Raw genomic sequence first — 17896 nt, 5'->3', positions numbered from 1 at the left:
TCGTCCAGAGGCCGCTGTTGAGGTGGGAGTAATGTCAGGAATCATCCTGCTATGTCTGTTTAGTTCAGATTGTCTTTCCCTCAAGTTCTCCCTCAGTTAAGATGGTGGATTGTGTCTCAGCTGGGTCCCATCTTACTTCCTGTTTTACATTTAAACCTCTCAAGCCTGTTACTAATTGCTTGAGTATTGTGTTTTATCTTCTGCTTGTGCAGTCCTCTTGCTTGGAACTAGCTCTCTAGTGTGTTCCTCCTCCTTGCGGTTTACCCTGCTACTCTGTGACATCCTGCTACCTCCTGTTGCAGACCCGGATTGCTTGACTACGTTCCTATGCCGCCTGCTCTGACCCATTGCTCATCTGACCTCAGCTGTATTTCATCCTTCAGTCCTGAAAACTTCTATTCAAGACTCTGGTGCTTCCAGTGTACAGGCCTTGTCCCTGCCATTGGATTCCAGCAGTATTTCCCATGTATCGTGACATTACTACAGAGACATCCTATGTAGTCAGTTTAACGCTGCCTATCTGCGCCATCGCCCATCCTCTCGCAGGTCTGACCAGGGGGGCCCTCTGCGCTCATATTCCACTGCCAAGGCTGCTGGGGAGGGGTGGGGTGGCAGGAGCAGTACCAGCTTCCTCAGCAGCAGCCTCAGTCTACAGTCGCTGATTATCAGCTTTCTTCACCCCCATAGTGAAGAAACCAGCAGCAGCAGGTAGACCTGGAGCATTACCTGAACCAGCAGGTGGTGGCATACTTGAATAGCATCCTACCAGCCGTCATTCAAGATCCGATGGACTACTGGGTTGCCAAACTGGATTTGTAGCCGCAACTGGCCGAGTTTGCCCTGGAAAAGCTGTCCTGTCTGGCCAGTAGTGTGGCATCAGAGCGGGTGTGTAGTGCGGCAGGGGCCATAGTTACCCCAAGAAGAACTCGCCTGTCCATCCAAAATGTGGAGAGACTGACGTTTGTCAAGATGAATCATTCCTGGATCAGCTAGGATTTCCACCCACCAATGCCTGATGCATCTAATTAGATCATCCATGCCGCCTCACCCAAACCTTGACAAAAAGAGACCTGCCTTAGCTACTACTCTGATGCTGCCACCTGCCTGATGCCACACATCTGATGCCAAGTGCTCCTTCTTTTACCCACCTTCGTCAGCGGGTACTGGTATTGCCACCCACCTCCCCACTCTGTCACTGAGTCACTTTGTGGTCTACTGATGCTGCTGCTGTCGCCACCTCCAGACTCTGTCATTGTGCCACTCGGTGGCCTTCTCCTGATGTTGCTACTGCTGTCACCTCCACAGTCTGTCATTGTGCCACTCGGTGGCCTGCTCATACTGCTGCCACCTCCACAGTCTGTCATTGTGCCACTCGGTGGCCTCCTCATACTGCTGCCACCTCCAGACTTTGTCATTGTGCCACTTTGTGGCCTTCTCCTGATACTGCTGCTGCTGCCGCCACCTCCAGGTTGTCATTGTGCCACTCGGTGGCCTCCTCATACTGCTGCCAACTCCAGACTCTGTCATTGTGCCACTCGGTGACCTCCACATACTTCTGCTACCTTCACACTCTGTCATTGTGCCACTCGGTGGCCTTCTCCTGATGCTGCTACTGCTTCTGCCGTCACCTCCAGACTCTGTCATTGTGCCGCTCTGTGGCCTCCTGATGCTGCCACCACCTCAGGACTCTATCATTGGGCCACTCTGTGGTCTCCTCATGCTGCTTCCACCTCACCACTATGGCATAGGGCAACTTTGTGGACTTCTCATGCTTTTCCCACCCTCCCCCCTTCATGACTGGGCCACTATTTTGCCTTTCGGCCTGGCTGACATCATCATTTATTTGACCTTTCTTCTGATCTGTCAGAAGGAAGGAAAAATGAGACGCACAACGGATCCTGTCTGTGTAGCAGCTGTAATGCCTGTATGGTCCCATCAGAATTGGCTTATGATTTGGTAGCCAAAAGAAGGCAGAAGACATGCAAATATTCCATTCATCTCTGTTTTGGATCCACTCCTGTTTTTTTGGCATTACCAATACTGATGGATTACTGACCAAGTGCTGATGGGCTGAAGGCGGATGCTCCACAGACAGGATCCATTTTTTGGAGGTTATTGTTCTGACGCATCAGAGAAAGGGAAAAATAATCAGTGACGTCAACACAAACTTACTGCTGACACCCTCTCTACTCTGTCTGGGGGCTCTACTTGTATAAACATTTAATTGAACAGGTTCTGTAGACATCTATGTGGAATCAGCTGATGACTGTGTAAAAGGAATGTGCTTCTTCTTGGCGCTAACATTGACCTGTAAGGCTGAGTTCATACTTGAGTTATTTGGTCATTTTTGGCCCATGACGGCCCAAATAACTGAAGTGTGCAGTAATTCTAAGTTCAAAGCCTGTCATCTGCATGTCATACGGACTCCCAGTATTATTTCACTACCAAAGAAGACTCCCTATGCGTGTTACTGCAAGGCACAGTGTTCTACACCCCTATAAAGGCTCTCTGCAGCCAGGAAATCACAGTTTTTTAACCTTATTCGCCGCAAATTTATTCGGATAGACACTAATTTTTCCCAAACAATTCGGCAAACCAGCAAATTTAATTTTTGAAAAATTCTCTCAACTCTAGTTATGGGGTTAATGTGATCTTTTCTGAGGTTTTTCCTCATATTCTAGGCACTTATTGGGGTTGTTTTTTATTGTTATTTTGTCTTTTCTTTGTTTTTTTACTTTTACAAGCAGGACATTAATTTTATTTTATTTATCTTAACTATAGTATCCACCTTTGAAATGTTTTATTGCTGTGTACTTTCTAGGAGGAACTCAATCACCCCTGACCTGATTTGTGTATATATCTGTGAATGCTTTTTTTATAACTGTTGTCTAATACCTGATGAAGGAACCCTCCACTTCATTAAAATATGTTTTGGACTATAAGATGCACCGAATATTTTTTTTTTTAATTTGCTAGAATTAAAAAAATGTTATCCTGTAGGTTAAACAAAAACATTTTTGAGCTTAGAACTAAATAATATTTGGGTAATATTGTATTTGGATGCAGTAGCTTCCTCACTTCTCATTAAAAAGGTTGTGCTCTTTTTTTAACCAGCACCACACCTGTCCATGTGTTATATCTGGTATCGCAGCTCAGCCCCATTGATTGGAAAGGGGCATGGCTGTGATATCATGGTTTATCTGGGTCTCCCTAACAAGTTGTTCATGAGATTGATTAAGAGTACGTTGGGAAGCGACACAGTCACATATTACATATTGTACCTGACCATCACACCTATATGAACTTGTTGGATGCCACACTCCACAGCCATGACGATTACTGGAGCTGGGCCTTTTTTTCAACTACAAAAGCCTCAACTCTTCAGGGAAGACTTTTTTATAAGATTTTGGAGTGTGGCTGTGAGAATTGTGCCCATTCATCCAAATGATCATTTGTGAGGTCAGACACTGATATTGGATGAGAGGGCCTGGCTTGAGTCTCCATTCTAGTTTATCCCAAATGTGGTGTATGGGGTTGAGATATCTATATAAGGGTTAAAAGGCAAAAACCCGGAGGGGGGTCACTTAGATAGACCCCTTGCAGATCGAATGTGCAAATTCATTAATTTCTATGGGGTTTCAAAAAATACAGAGACATGACATCCGTGTGCTGCCCACATCCATGCGGCCGGGATGCAAATTATAGCACATATCCAATTCCTGCCCGCTTTGCTGACAAGAATGGGCATTTCTACAATGGACCCCATGAAATGTGCAGGATGCAAATTTTAAAGACTGAAAAACGATACGGTTGTGTTCAGGAGGCCTAATTGACTCAATGGGTCCACACCCTGTGTATAACAATTACTCCTAAAATGCTTCCACTTCACAATAAAAGCCCTGAAGCCAAGAAGATCTAGTAGATCAGAAATTTCATTCTCTGTAATACAGTGCCAGGTTTAAGATTACTGAGCCCTTCAGTACGACCAATACTTCTACTAATGTTTGACCTGTGGATTAAATGGTTCTGTGCTTGATTTTATGCACCTAATTGCAATGGATGTGTCTGAAACTCTTGAACTGAATAAATAGGAGGGTGGGCCATGTGTTTTTGGACTTCAATGTACATAGTACTTACCAAGCCTTAAAGAAGGTATAAATTGATTTCATAACAAATTTTTCTATTCTCTGGTGTGAGGTGGTTACTAGAAATTTGTAAATTTCCAAAAATTCATCCACATGCGATTCAGCAGAATTGGGCGACCAGTCTAATTCTGGTTAGAATAACGTAGAGCGGAATGGAAAATGCTTTAATTGACTCTCTCTTTCTCCTCTGTCATCCCATATCAAATCACACAAAATTGGGATTAGTTAGAATCAGAACTTAAAAAAAATAATACAGGTCTAATTTTAGAATTGATTTGCTCATCAATCACAATTAGCCCTTGTCTGCGCAAAAAACTCAGTAAATTTGGTCATGTTGCAAGTAAAATAACAGTGAACAGTCATAAATCGGTTTATGACTCAAATAGGGAGGACACTAGGACACTCTTTGCTTGTAGCTTATTTTCTTTCCTTTTGATTGTCTGGGTTTTCTTTCGCATTTTCCTGTTTCTTCCTGAACTGCAAAGTACTATTCTATTTTGCAGATGACACCAAGCTCTGTAGTACTGTGCATTCTATGAAAGATGTCTATAAACTACAAGCTGACTTGGACTCTCTGAGTGTTTGGGGATCAACTTGGCAAATGATGTTCAATGTGGATAAATGTAAAGTTATGCATTTGGGTAGTAATCTCCATGCATCATGTGTCCTAGGGGATGTAACACTGGGAGAGCCACTTATAGAGATGGATTTTGGTATAGATCGTAGAATAAATAACAGCATACAATGTAAATCAGCTGCTTATAAGGCTACCAGGATATTGTCTTGTATTAAGGGAAGCATGGACTTGTGGGACTGGGATGTAATAGTACCAATTTACAAAGCTTTGGAATATGCTGTTTACTTCTGGTAACCAGTCCATAGATAGGATGCCCTGGGGCTGGAAAAAGTAGAAAGGAGAGCAACCAAACTCATTGTTTGCAGACGGCAGATTGTAGTGTCTAATCACATTCTGTTGCGGCAATGATTGAGTATAGGGAAGAATGATGGCATAACGATCGTTCCTCCCTATACTGAGGAGGAGATCACTGCATGTAATAGCAGCGGTCTACTCCACTAGTGAGCAGACGATTGCCAGGAAGGAACACTTCCTTCCTGACAGTCGCCTGTTAAATCAGGCTGTCTAATACACCTTTTAGGTTTGAGGAAAGAATAAAATAATTAAATTTATTTAGTCTTAAGAAGAGAGGTCTAAGGGGTGACATGATTAACCTATACAAATATATATGAATGGGCCATGCAAAAAATAAGGTGAAAAACTGTTGCATGTAAAATGCCCGACAAGGGGGCACTGCTCCGACTGGAGAAGAAAAAGTTCAGTCTCCAGAAGCGTCAAAGCTTCTTTACTGTAAGAACTGTGAATCTGTGGAATAGACTTCCTCAAGACTTGGTCACAGTAGAAACAGTGGACAGTTTTAAAAAGAGCTTAGATGAATTCTTAAAAGTAAATTCTGGGTCTGATTCCCCTTTCCTATAATTCACATCCCCATCTATCCCTTGGTTGCACTTGTGTCTTGTTTCAACCATATTAACTATGTATTCTTTTGTTATAAAACTTGATTGTTAGTTGCAGTGGACAGATGGGGCAGCATCATCGATGTGTTGCCGGCTTGGGACCCAATTCATTGCACCAGAATATCTTTCACCTGCTGTAGCCAGTCATATGGAGGTCTACGTGTTTTTAAATTATGTTCCATACTGTATTTACCTGGGTGAATTTTATGTATTTTTTAATTTTTTTTTATGTATAGTAGATGAATACAAATCTCTCTGATTATCGGTCCATTACAGCATAATGTTATATTATCCCCATTACTAAATAGAATTGGATGGAGCTATTAATTCTGTCATCTCAGAGTCATTAAGCATCATTAGGACTAATGCAGGAAAGTAAAGTTCCCTTTTCCAGCACTAGTTTTATTTTACTTGCAGACAACAGTAATCACTAATGGAAGAGTGACACATGAGTATACAGGGTGTGATATATTGTACAAAGAAGGTGAATGGGCACTCTTATATCCGGACACACACAGGTTTAGTGTTATAACACTATCTACATTTATTGATGCATATGATAATAATAATAATATACAGAAGATAAAAGTATATATATATAGCACAAAAATCTAGGTTGAAAAATACCCGTACTATTATCTCCAATACAGATTAAAATAAAAAGACGTCATATATAAAATCTGCAGGCCTATAAATACACAGTAAAATACAATAAAATACTAATTATTATATACTGAATGAAGTAGCTTCTGAGGGCCAGATAAAGCAACCAGATAGATATTGCGAATAAGCAGAGTCCGTCCAATTCACAGATTGGAGTAGGTGGATATATACTCCTACTGCAATACACTGATATAAAATGGTGACTAAATAAGTGTAAATCCAATAGAGTCCTACCACCTATAAGTGAAAAAATCAAAGTCCAAAAGTGCTAACAATAAAAAATCACTGAAAATAAAGAAATCAAAGTCCATCCATGAATTATATAGTGCTGAAAAAAATGTGAACGTGCATCAAAGTCCAATATTATAGGGTTAAAGGTGTCACTGTGCTCAAAATAGTGAAATATATGTTTAATCAGATTATTGGGTCGTGTATTGCCCACGGTCTGAAGGAACTCAGCAGTATTGGTGTGACAATTGCATCTCTCTAGTAACTACTTTGCTGAGAATAGAACTTTACTCAGTTATTTCATGTAAGATGTTGCAATCTGGAGAGTTTGGATTCACACTATAATCTAACCGCAGATTTCTAGCAGGAGATTTTCGTATCAAATATTCGGTAATGTTTGAATATCAGAGGATAATTCAGTACTCACGCATAGTAGTAGTGTCCAGTTCGTGGCGTCCCACGTGACGTGAGTAAAAGGTAAGCTTACCTCTGGGAGACAAATTTCAGTAATGCCTCACTGCTGCGCATATAGTCCGTATAGTCCGTTCTGGCTATTACACAGATCCGGCTGCAGGTCAGATGAATTTCTCTGATTATCCCGTGGTAGGTTTACGGTCTAATCCTCTGTTTATGATTAGCGTTCCTCATGTATCCCGCAGTATCTGTGCTGGTGATTACATTTCACCAGCTTCCTGCTGTTTTCTGTAGACTGCAAGACACTGGCCAAAAGGTCTGGGCTCCTTTTAAGTGAAAGCGCTCTCTCCAACAACGGCTAATAAAGCAATGTTGGTATTTCAATTTTGCCAGTTATTGCCAGATCCAGGTCTCTTATCCTCCACGCCAGACGCGTTTCGAAGGCTATCCTGCCTCCTTCCTCTGTGTTATAACACTAAACCTGTGTGTGTCCGGATATAAAAGTGCCCATTTACCTTCTTTGTACAATTTTTCGCGGTGATTGGAGTGTGACACCAGTTTGGAGCACCTTGCTATCCCTAATCAGAGGAAGAGCCGTCCTATATCCCCCTTTCCAGGATGTGATATATGTAAAGAGAAAAGCACCTCAACGGTAAAAAGAAGGCAGGCTGAGATGCCACCTTCTAAAAGCCCCCTCTAAGAAGCTCAAAATGTGCCTGCTCTTTTTCTTGTAGAGGAGACGTGTAGAGGATAGGAGTGGTAGTGACATGTCATGGTGTATGTACTCCCTCAGGCCATTTCTCCGTGGAGATTGGTGCAGTGGAATTATTGTACGAAAGAATGAAGCTATAATTAATCGTAACAAAGTCCTTTTTACTAAGTGCAATGTAGAACTTTAAATACATACGGTAGCAGCAAGCTTTAGTGCTTCTCTGGCTAAGGGTAAGGATATGAAGGCAGGTTGGTTGGTGGTAATTCAGCACTTAGGTGATACCGGCCTAGTGGTTATTTGGTGATGGGTGGCTTAGCTGTATCTGCGCACTTCACAGCAGCCTCTGTAGATGCAGAAGTAGCAGGTCACTACTGTCTGGAATTTTAAGGCTTTCCTTGAGGACAATTTGGAATAGTTCCCTCTGGAGACTTGGTAACAGGAGCACAGCAAGTTCCTTCCTCTCCATTCTGTAGCTACTTCTACCAAGGAGGGGAAGAACAGGGCATTAGATTTTATACCCAGCATACCTATTAAACAAGTATGATCCTGACTACATGGACATTGCGTTGGCTGTTGCTCCATGTGAATTGTGCTTATGTAAATGGCCTGTTCTTTGAAATGTTGTCTCACACTGGAGGCAGACTATGAGACTCGTACAGGCCCTGGGGGTTCGGGGAGCAGGGTTGGCAACCAGAATTTTTCTTTTTTTCTGGACAACTTATCCCCAAATCACTGAAGGACAGCATTTTTACAGACAACTTGGAAAATCATAATGAATGATAAAGTAAACCATAAGAATGATATAAGTAATTCACGTCAATAGCTCAATATACTGAAAATACCCCATTACCAGCATTTACCAGCATTTGATGATGATAATTACCACCAGCCTCAAAAAAAATCATTGACACATTTATTTTTTTCATGGACACTGGAAAAAAGTTGTCTCTTTTTAGGCGCTGAACTTCTTCTCTTCTCGATATGAAAACACTACGGATCTGGACCCATTCACTGCAATGGGGCTGCAAAAGCTGCGGACAGCACACCGCGTGCTGTCCACATTCGTATGTCCGTTTTCTGGCACCCGCAAAAAGATAGAACATATACTATTCTTGTCCGTTTTGCAGACAAGGATAGGACTGTTCTATATAGGCCAGGATGTTTCGTTCCACAAAATGCCCAAGGCTGGTATCTGAGTTTTGCAGACCGCAAAACAGGCTACAGTCGTGGGCATGAGCCCTAATATGGTGGTCAGAATGAGCACCATATTTATGAAGCACCTATTCCACTTTTTGTTACATAGAGGTCCGCTGAGGGGCAGGTTTGACTTTTTTCTTACAATTTTTTATTAAAATTTCTTACGCATAATTAAATGTAAATTCATCAGAAATATAGAACGTTGCGCTTTATATTCTACTTTGTTTGGAAGTGATTGACGTGTGCTAGGAAACTAGGTGGGGCAGGGGGGACCATACTGGGTATTGCTATGAGGCCCTATGAATTCTGTGTACGCCACTGGTCTCACAGATTTCCTGTGTTGGAATCTCTCAATGGATTTCACCGCGGTAGAATCTAGAAATTGGGAAACGACTGAACTCATGAACTCTACTAATATAATCATTGTCTTAGTGATATACAGGAGATCCTTCTGGGTGGATCCTATTACTGTATCCTTTTTTACAATGGATCTGGCACTGTATTGTAGTTCCCAATAGAAATGGAAGTCACAACAAAGATGTGAACAGAGTCTTAGCTATCAATAATGGAATCTGCTTTTTTTCCCTCCTCAGACATTGGAAGAAAGAGAAACCTCCTGTCTTCACATGGCCCCCACAGGATACCATGATGGGGCTTAAAACAGTATAATATGTAGTTCTATAGTTTTCAGATTTTAGTTTGGTCACATGATTACTTCCTATTATTTTCTTTTTTTCCCCCCAGCTTGTTGCATGATAATGTATACATTCCTAAAGTAGAAAAATACATAATATAAGGGGATAGGGGGTCATACATATTTTCTTAAGAAAGGACATGGAAGTAATAGCCACTTACTGTTATCATGTAATGAAAGTTGAGACCATACTGTAACTAAATGCAGACAAAGGAGGACACTTGTTAATGGCATTTTCATTTTTGGTATTTGCCCTGATGGTGTCAAATGCACAACAGTTATTAAGAGGTACATGCTTCTTAATAATTGTGCTACAGCTCAATAGCTCTGCGCACCAGAACTTGAATTCAGATATAATTTCCCCCTGTTTCCTGGTAATTCAGGCCATCTAGGCATAGCCCTGTGTCACTCACTCCTTACCCTGCTGTGCTAACATTTTAAAATAGTGGCAAGTGGGATGCAAACACTACAAAAAGTCACACATTTTTGAGAAATTGAGTGACTGCACAAAAATGTAAAATATTAAGATTGATACGACAAAACTGTTGTAGGGGTTTGATAAATGTGCCCCAAAGTATTTATGGTGTAGAGGATCTCATCCTGTCAGACTAAAGTACCTCGGGCCCACCAAGAGAAAGGGTTCTGATGGCCACCATCTCTCTGCAAAGAACTTTTTTTCTTCTCTATTGTATACTGTGACGTTATAACTACATACAGGTGATATCAGCAAATAGCTAATAACTGGAATATCACCCAAAATGTGATTAACCTCCGGCTACAAATGAGTCACTTTATTATTTCAGAAGCTGGACTGACCAACTTTTGAAACAAACAGGCAGGAGTCACCACATTGGTTATATTATATCTCATATCTCTTTCATGTGTTTAGGGTTAGTGTTGAGCTCGAATATTCAAATAGCGAAAATTAATCGCGAATATCGTAAATTCGCCAATATTACGAATATAGTGCTATATATTCGTTATATAGAATATTCGTAATTTTTAAACATCTGAAAACATGATTCTTCCCTGCTTCTTTCTTGTAGGTCAATAAGCCATTGGCCCACAAGCAACTTAAGCAGGGGTTTTCATATGGAAAATAAAATGACCAATATTCTAAAAAACGAATACATAGCAATACAGTGAATATATTCGTTATTTAGAATTTTGGCATTATTTTTTCCTATCTGTACAGTTGTTCGCATACTCCTCCCCGACAAGCGTCCCCGTCACCATGGGAACGCCTGTGGGTTAGAAAATACCATCGGATCTGAGTTTTCCCTGAGATCGTGAAAACTCAGATCCGATGGTATATTCTAACCCACAGGCGTTCCCATGGCTACGGGGACGCTTGTCGGGGAGCAGTATGCCAAAGTTGAATAACAGTACACATTGGAAAAAAAAAAGATGAATATTCTAAATAACGAATTTATTCGCTCTATTGCTATAACTTTGTCTTTTAGAATATTATGAATATTCTAAAAAACGAAGTTATAGCAATATAGCGAATATTCGTAAGATACACATATAGACTGCAATTTAGCTAATATAGTGCTATAGTAATTTTTTTTAATAGTGTACATATTTTCCAAAACTGAAAATCAGAAGAGGCAAAAAAAATTAGACTAAAAAAAAAAAAAAAAAAGATTATAGCACTATATTAGCTAAATTACAATCTATATGTGTATTTTACGAATATTCGTAATATTGCTCTAACTTCGTCTTTTGGAATATTCGTAATATTCGAAAAGATGAAGTTATAGCTATATATAGAATATTCGTAAAATACACATATTAGCCTAGCCATAGTCATAGGAACGTTGCCTTATACTGTCAAAAGAAAGATCGCAATATGCAAATAATTAAATCGTATATTATTCGCGATAAATAGAATAATGACGAAATTTTCGATTTCGACGAATATTCAGTTGAATATTCTCGAAATATCGCGAAATCGAATATGGCACCTCCCGCTCATCACTATTTAGGGTTTATCATATACTGTAATCAGTGAATTCAAGTGATTTACCTTTACACACTGCCCGCCTGTGACTAAAGGACCTAGGGACGGACATCTGCTGAAGAGGAAAATTACATCAAAATTCACTGAAAAATCTGCATTTATGTGTAAATTATGCATTTTATATATGTTATTACATATTCATATTGCTGAGAGACAGAGAGGAACAAGGGTAAGCTTGTAGATAGAGCCAAATGTTAGAACTGCACTGCAATATTCTTTTTTTAATTATTTTTTAAGTGCAGCATTTAAAGTGAATCTTCCATATTTCATCATCCTGTCATTTCTAGGTTCAATTTCTTTATAAATCTTTATATCAGTCAAAGCTGGGTTTTTCTTATTTAAAAGATAACATGCAGACTATCTACAGTCACCACTAGAGGGAGCTTAGGAGCCTACTGCATACTATCTTATTATTGAGTTCAATGTATAACAGTCTGTTGGAAGCTACTAAGCTCCCTCTAGTGGTGACCGTAGGTACACAGAATATTATCTTTTAAATCTATGTCTATAATGGGGACTTGTAGATCTGAATCAGAAAATGAAAAAGATCCAGCCCTATTAAGATTAAAATGAGTCAGAACAGTGTTCTGAGCCTCTTAAGAATAAAAATATGGCATTCCTAGGTGGACATCCATTAACTTGGCCAGAGTCTAATGCCAAAGACTCTATAGCTACATGTCTCTGTGCTCTCTTTTGTTCTCAGCATCACAACTTTTAATGTCACATGCTGTATCTATGGAAATATTCTTCAATTTCAGAAGTCTACAGAGAGACATAAAATGTGGTTGGACATGAATTGTATGATCAGCAATAGCATAGGTCATTTAAAACAAAGTTGCTATATATTTGGGAATATATACCAGTATTAATCATGTGCTTTTATATATGACAGAAAGGAAGACTGAACTGTGACCCAACATTTGAGTTAGAAGAGATGATTCTAGAATCTAAACCCCTCCATAAGAAGAAGAAGAGACTGGCTAAGTACAAGTCTAGGGAGGCAGCCAAAGAAAGTTGTCCACTGGTAAGTTTTTTTTTTTCTAGACAAAGTGTGCACAGTTTCCTTATACGTATACGTATTATCAGCATATGCTTTTGAAATTAGTTATTTTTTCACATTACTTTGTTCTTTTACAAACGTCTATGTGCCAATAATTCTAATAAAATCAGTAAGGAAGAGACAACAGGACAATAGGTGTTTAACCAGGTATTGTCCGTGAGAAACTAGAGAGCTCTGTGGTCACCATGCTCCATTATATATTTTGTGCGTTGATTAGCCAAGTTGTGTCCCAAATAGATGGAGTGCCCTGATCCCTCATCAGCTTTAAAAAGTAATGTGGAAAATAGTGCCAATTGCGCACATCTTAGTTCATTGCAAAATCTAGTATTTGTTGGGCAATTCTATACAACATGTTGCAGAAAGTCATGTGAGATATCCTATATACTTACATATTTCAAACTTTTCAGTTTAAACTATAGATATTTTTGAAAGATAGATAGATAGGAGATAGATAGATAGATAGATAGATTTGGGACTTCTACCTGATGTTAAGTGTGGTGCGCTTGATGATGGATGTGTATTGGGATTGAAGGCAGAAGGTTAGAAGCAGGGGCTGACGGATGTAAGAGGCAAAGACCAGGCACAGTTTAGTGATAATAAAGAACAGTCTCTTTATTGTGGATGATGGATAATGCAGTAGAAGCAGATATCAGGCACAATTCTGAAGTATCTGACAAAGCTTGCTTTTTTCAAAGGCTGCGTATAGGCAGTGGCAACAATGGCAGTGGTATTCCCTAAATCTCTCTCTTTAGGTGCTAGCAATCCCAAATGACCACAGGCATGCAAAATTCTCACTATAATTACTGCAGTGCATTTCCCACAATGGGGTTCAGATTTTCAAGTGGTCGGCCAATCTAATACAGAAGTGTGGTGGGCACCCGGAGGCAATATACCCTCTCCACAAGCAGCAAAGTCCATAACCATTAACAAGCATTACTTTTGTTATCATGCACAGTCCCTTGTGATCCTAAACAGTCTTCATATATCTGTCCTCTTTCCCTTAGGGGTTTTCCTAGCACAATTGCTTTTGCTTTGTCAGCTTCTAGCACTAGAAGAATTGTGTTTTTCCTGGAGGAAAATTATATTTCCTTGCTATCAGCTTCTGCCAGGCTCACAAGCTGTAGCTTCACCTATAGCTCCAGCCAGCCAGATCTGTAAAAACCAGCCACGTCATACCAGAGGGGGCAGGGACCACCTGTCTCCGCGGCAATCATGACCATAGACAAACATTTTAGATTACACAGTGCATACCACAATACATTAGCCACTTTTGACAGTAATTAACCCTTTGCAGTAGTCTTCTGGGGCAATGAATCTGTGTTTGGTAAAAGTATGCAACCCTTTAGGATTAGCAGATAAATCGAAGGTTAACTTAAAGTCAGGAGACTTAAATCAATGGAAAGACAATCAGGTGTGAGTGCTTGACTGGTTTTATTAAAAGCACAGGGATCGATCAAAGTCTGGTCTTCACAACACATTTGTGGAAGTTTACCTTGGCACGAACAAAGAAGAGTTGTTGATGCCCATCAGGCTGTAAAAGGTTACAAAACTAACTCTAAAGAGTTTGGACTTCACCAACCTATGGTCAGACAGATTATGTACAAATGATGAAAATTCAAGACCTTTATTGCCCTCCCCGGGAGTTGTCAACCAACAAAGGTCATGCCAACGGCAAGTTACGTAATAGAGAGGTCACAAAGGAACCCAAGATACCCCCTAAGCAACTAAAGGCAGTTTTCTAAAGATCACCTGGATAAGTCAGAAAGCTATTGAAACAATGTTTTGTGGAAGGATAAGACCAAAATGGAATTTTTCGGTTTAAATGACAAGGGCTATGTTTGAAGAAAGGAAAAACTGCATTCCAGCACAAAAACATCATCCTGTCTGTGAAACATGTTGCTGGTAGTATCATAGATTGGGCTTGTTTTGCTGGATCAAGGCCAATATGGCTTGCCTTTATTGATGGGGCAATGAATTATACCAGAAAATCCTAAAGGAAAAAGTCAGGACATATGTCCATGAGCTGAATCTCTAGAGAACATGGGTCATGCAGCATGATAACGACCCTAAGCACACAAGAAGCTCTACCAAAGAATGGTTAAAGAAGAATAAAGTTAAATTTTTGGAATGGTCAAGTCAAAGTCCTGACCTTAATGTAATAAAAGAACCTGAAGCAAGCAGTTCATGGGAAGAAACCCATCAACATAGCAGGGTTGAAGCTGTTTTGTACGGAGGAATGGGCTAAAATTCCTCCAAGCCGATTTGCAGGTCCAATCAACAATTATCAGAAATGTTTACACCAGATACTGAAAGCAAAGGTTCACATACTTTTTCCAATCAAAGGCATGTGATATTGGATCATTTTACTAAATAAATAAGTGACCAAGTTTAATATTTTTGACTCATTTCTACAAACCGGATTCCCAAAAAGTTGGGACACTTAACAAATTATGAATAAAAACTGAATGCAATGATGTGGAGATGGCAAATGTCAATATTTTATTTGTAATAGAACGTAGATGACAGATCAAACGCTTAATCCGAGTAAATGTATCATTTTAAAGGAAAAATACGTTGATTCAAATTTTCACGGTGTCAACAAATCCCAAAAAGTTGGGACAAGTAGCAATAAGAGGCTGGAAAAAGTAAATTTGAGCATAACGAAGAGCTGGAAGACCAATTAACACTAATTTGGTCAATTGGCAACATGATTGGGTATAAAAAGAGCTTCTTAGAGTGGCAGTGTCTCTCAGAAGCCAAGATGGGTAGAGGATCACCAATTCCCACAATGTTGCGCAGAAAGATAGTGGAGCAATATCAGAAAGGTGTTACCCAGCGAAAAATTGCAAAGACTTTGCATCTATCATCATCAACTGTGCATAACATCGTCCGAAGATTCAGAGAATCTGGAACAATCTCTGTGCGTAAGGGTCAAGGCCGTAAAACCATACTGGATGCCCGTGATCTCCGGGCCCTTAAACGACACTGCACCACAAACAGGAATGCTACTGTAAAGGAAATCACAGAATGGGCTCAGGAATACTTCCAGAAACCATTGTCAGTGAACACAATCCACCGTGCCATCCGCCGTTGCCAGCTGAAACTCTACAGTCAAAGAAGAAGCCATTTCTAAGCAAGATCCACAAGCTCAGGCGTTTTCACTGGGCCAGGGATCATTTAAAATGAAGTGTGGCAAAATGGAAGACTGTTCTGTGGTCAGACGAGTCACGATTCGAAGTTCTTTTTGGAAATCTGGGACGCCATGTCATCCGGACCAAAGAGGACAAGGACAACCCAAGTTGTTATCAACGCTCAGTTCAGAAGCCTGCATCTCTGATGGTATGGGGTTGCATGAGTGCGTGTGGCATGGGCAGCTTGCATGTCTGGAAAGGCACCATCAATGCAGAAAAATATATTCAGGTTCTAGAACAACATATGCTCCCATCCAGACGTCATCTCTTTCAGGGAAGACCCTGCATTTTTCAACAAGATAATGCCAGACCACATTCTGCATCAATCACAACATCATGGCTGCGTAGGAGAAGGATCCGGGTACTGAAATGGCCAGTCTGCAGTCCAGATCTTTCACCTATAGAGAACATTTGGTGCATCATAAAGAGGAAGGTGCAACAAAGAAGGCCCAAGACGATTGAACAGTTAGAGGCCTGTATTAGACAAGAATGGGAGAGCATTCCTATTTCTAAACTTGAGAAACTGGTCTTCTCAGTCCCCAGACATCTGTTGAGTGTTGTAAGAAGATGGGGAGATGCCCCACAGTGGTGAAAATGGCCTTGTCCCAACTTTTTGGGGATTTGTTGATACCATGAAATTCTGATTCAACATATTTTTCCCTTAAAATGGTACATTTTCTCAGTTTTAACTTTTGTTCCGTGATTTATGTTCTATTCTAAATAAAATATTAGAAGTTGGCACCTCCACATCATTGCATTCAGTTTTTATTCACAATTTGTATAGTGTCCCAACTTTTTGGGAATCCGGTTTGTAAGTTTAGGTCAAGTTTGTGCTGAAAATTCTGAAGAGCTCACAAACATTCAAGTGCCACTGTAGATAGGTGGGTAGATAGATAGTTATCTTACTATTAGGAAGCCTATCAGTTGAATTGCAATCTGAATACCAGTGTAAGAATGGGCCCTATAGGCTAGAAAAAAACATCACGGGGCAGTTCTGAAGGGAGCCTGTAATCAAAGGGGAGCAAATTGAAGCAAACGGATAGTATGTTCCATAACTCTAGACTTTTCTTGGAAATCTATAAAGGTTCAGAGAAGGGTCACACTGCACTTTTCTCCAGTGTGAGATGGTAAGGAGTGAGATAAACATATTATTTGTAGCTCTTCTGTCATAAGATGGTGGTTGTAGTGTAGTCAGTAACAGGAACAACATTTGGGCTCCTCTTTTTTATGTACTTGCTTATTTTGCGGCTTCTCGTGTATACAGAAGAAGTCTAGTAAAACAAGCTGTAATGATCTACTTTGCCTTTGTGGTATACTCACTAGCTGGTACAATTGATGAAATGTTCTGCACTTGTACAGGCGCTTTGTGTGGATGGTGCGTTCTGGTTTCTAATGTGAAATGGAGCATGTTCCCTCTGCAGGTGGAATCTATAGTGTAACATACAGTATTGCTACATGATTACCGCTGGGGCCTATTAGTCGATTCATAATTTGGATAAGTTGAACGCTCAAGCGATGAAGACATGTCAAATGTATTTAAGACTTAGGGCGATGGTGCGTTCACTCGTCAACCAAGTGCCAAGGGCTGTATACAATCTGTCCTTATGAATGAACGTGATCCGCAACTCTGGGTCACGGCTGTAAGTTTGATATGAAGCTATTTTCTGCATCATTTCCACAGTAATGCCAGTAGCCAGGAATTTTCAGTTCTAATGTGAGGGGAGTTGAGGCAGGCTCAATGCACGTGACTAGTTTTTTTTTTTTTATATCTGGCTTTTAGAAGGTAATTTTTTTCTATATTTTATGTCTCAATTGATTATTCTTGTTGATTTTGGTGATTTATTTATTTTTAATATTTTTTAATATATTTTCAGATTTTTATAACTTTTTAATGTATGAAACTCTTATCCTGACAACTGCTTTTTATCACAGTGAATATTACGGTTCTGTTCACATCTGTGTTGGAGACTCCATCACAGGTTCCACCATATTTGACAGAAAAAATTGTGCAGAATGCAACAATATTTTCCTTGAAA

The 17896-nt window shown here is 40.1% G+C and overlaps 1 protein-coding gene across 1 annotated transcript in view; it reads left to right on the top strand.

Annotated features, from left to right (window-relative positions):
• STK32B (serine/threonine kinase 32B) overlaps nt 1-17896 on the top strand; it is a 282862-nt gene that overhangs the window by 214406 nt on the left and 50560 nt on the right. The window contains exon 8 of the mRNA XM_044282748.1: nt 12502-12633. Within this exon, the coding sequence (XP_044138683.1) occupies nt 12502-12633 (132 nt within the window). The remainder of the gene's footprint in view (nt 1-12501; nt 12634-17896) is intronic.

The sequence above is a fragment of the Bufo gargarizans genome, chromosome 1 (assembly GCF_014858855.1).
Source record: "Bufo gargarizans isolate SCDJY-AF-19 chromosome 1, ASM1485885v1, whole genome shotgun sequence".
Lineage (NCBI taxonomy): Eukaryota > Metazoa > Chordata > Amphibia > Anura > Bufonidae > Bufo > Bufo gargarizans.
The sequence above is the reverse complement of the archived record's forward strand: the minus strand, read 5'-3'. Positions and strand labels throughout refer to the sequence as shown.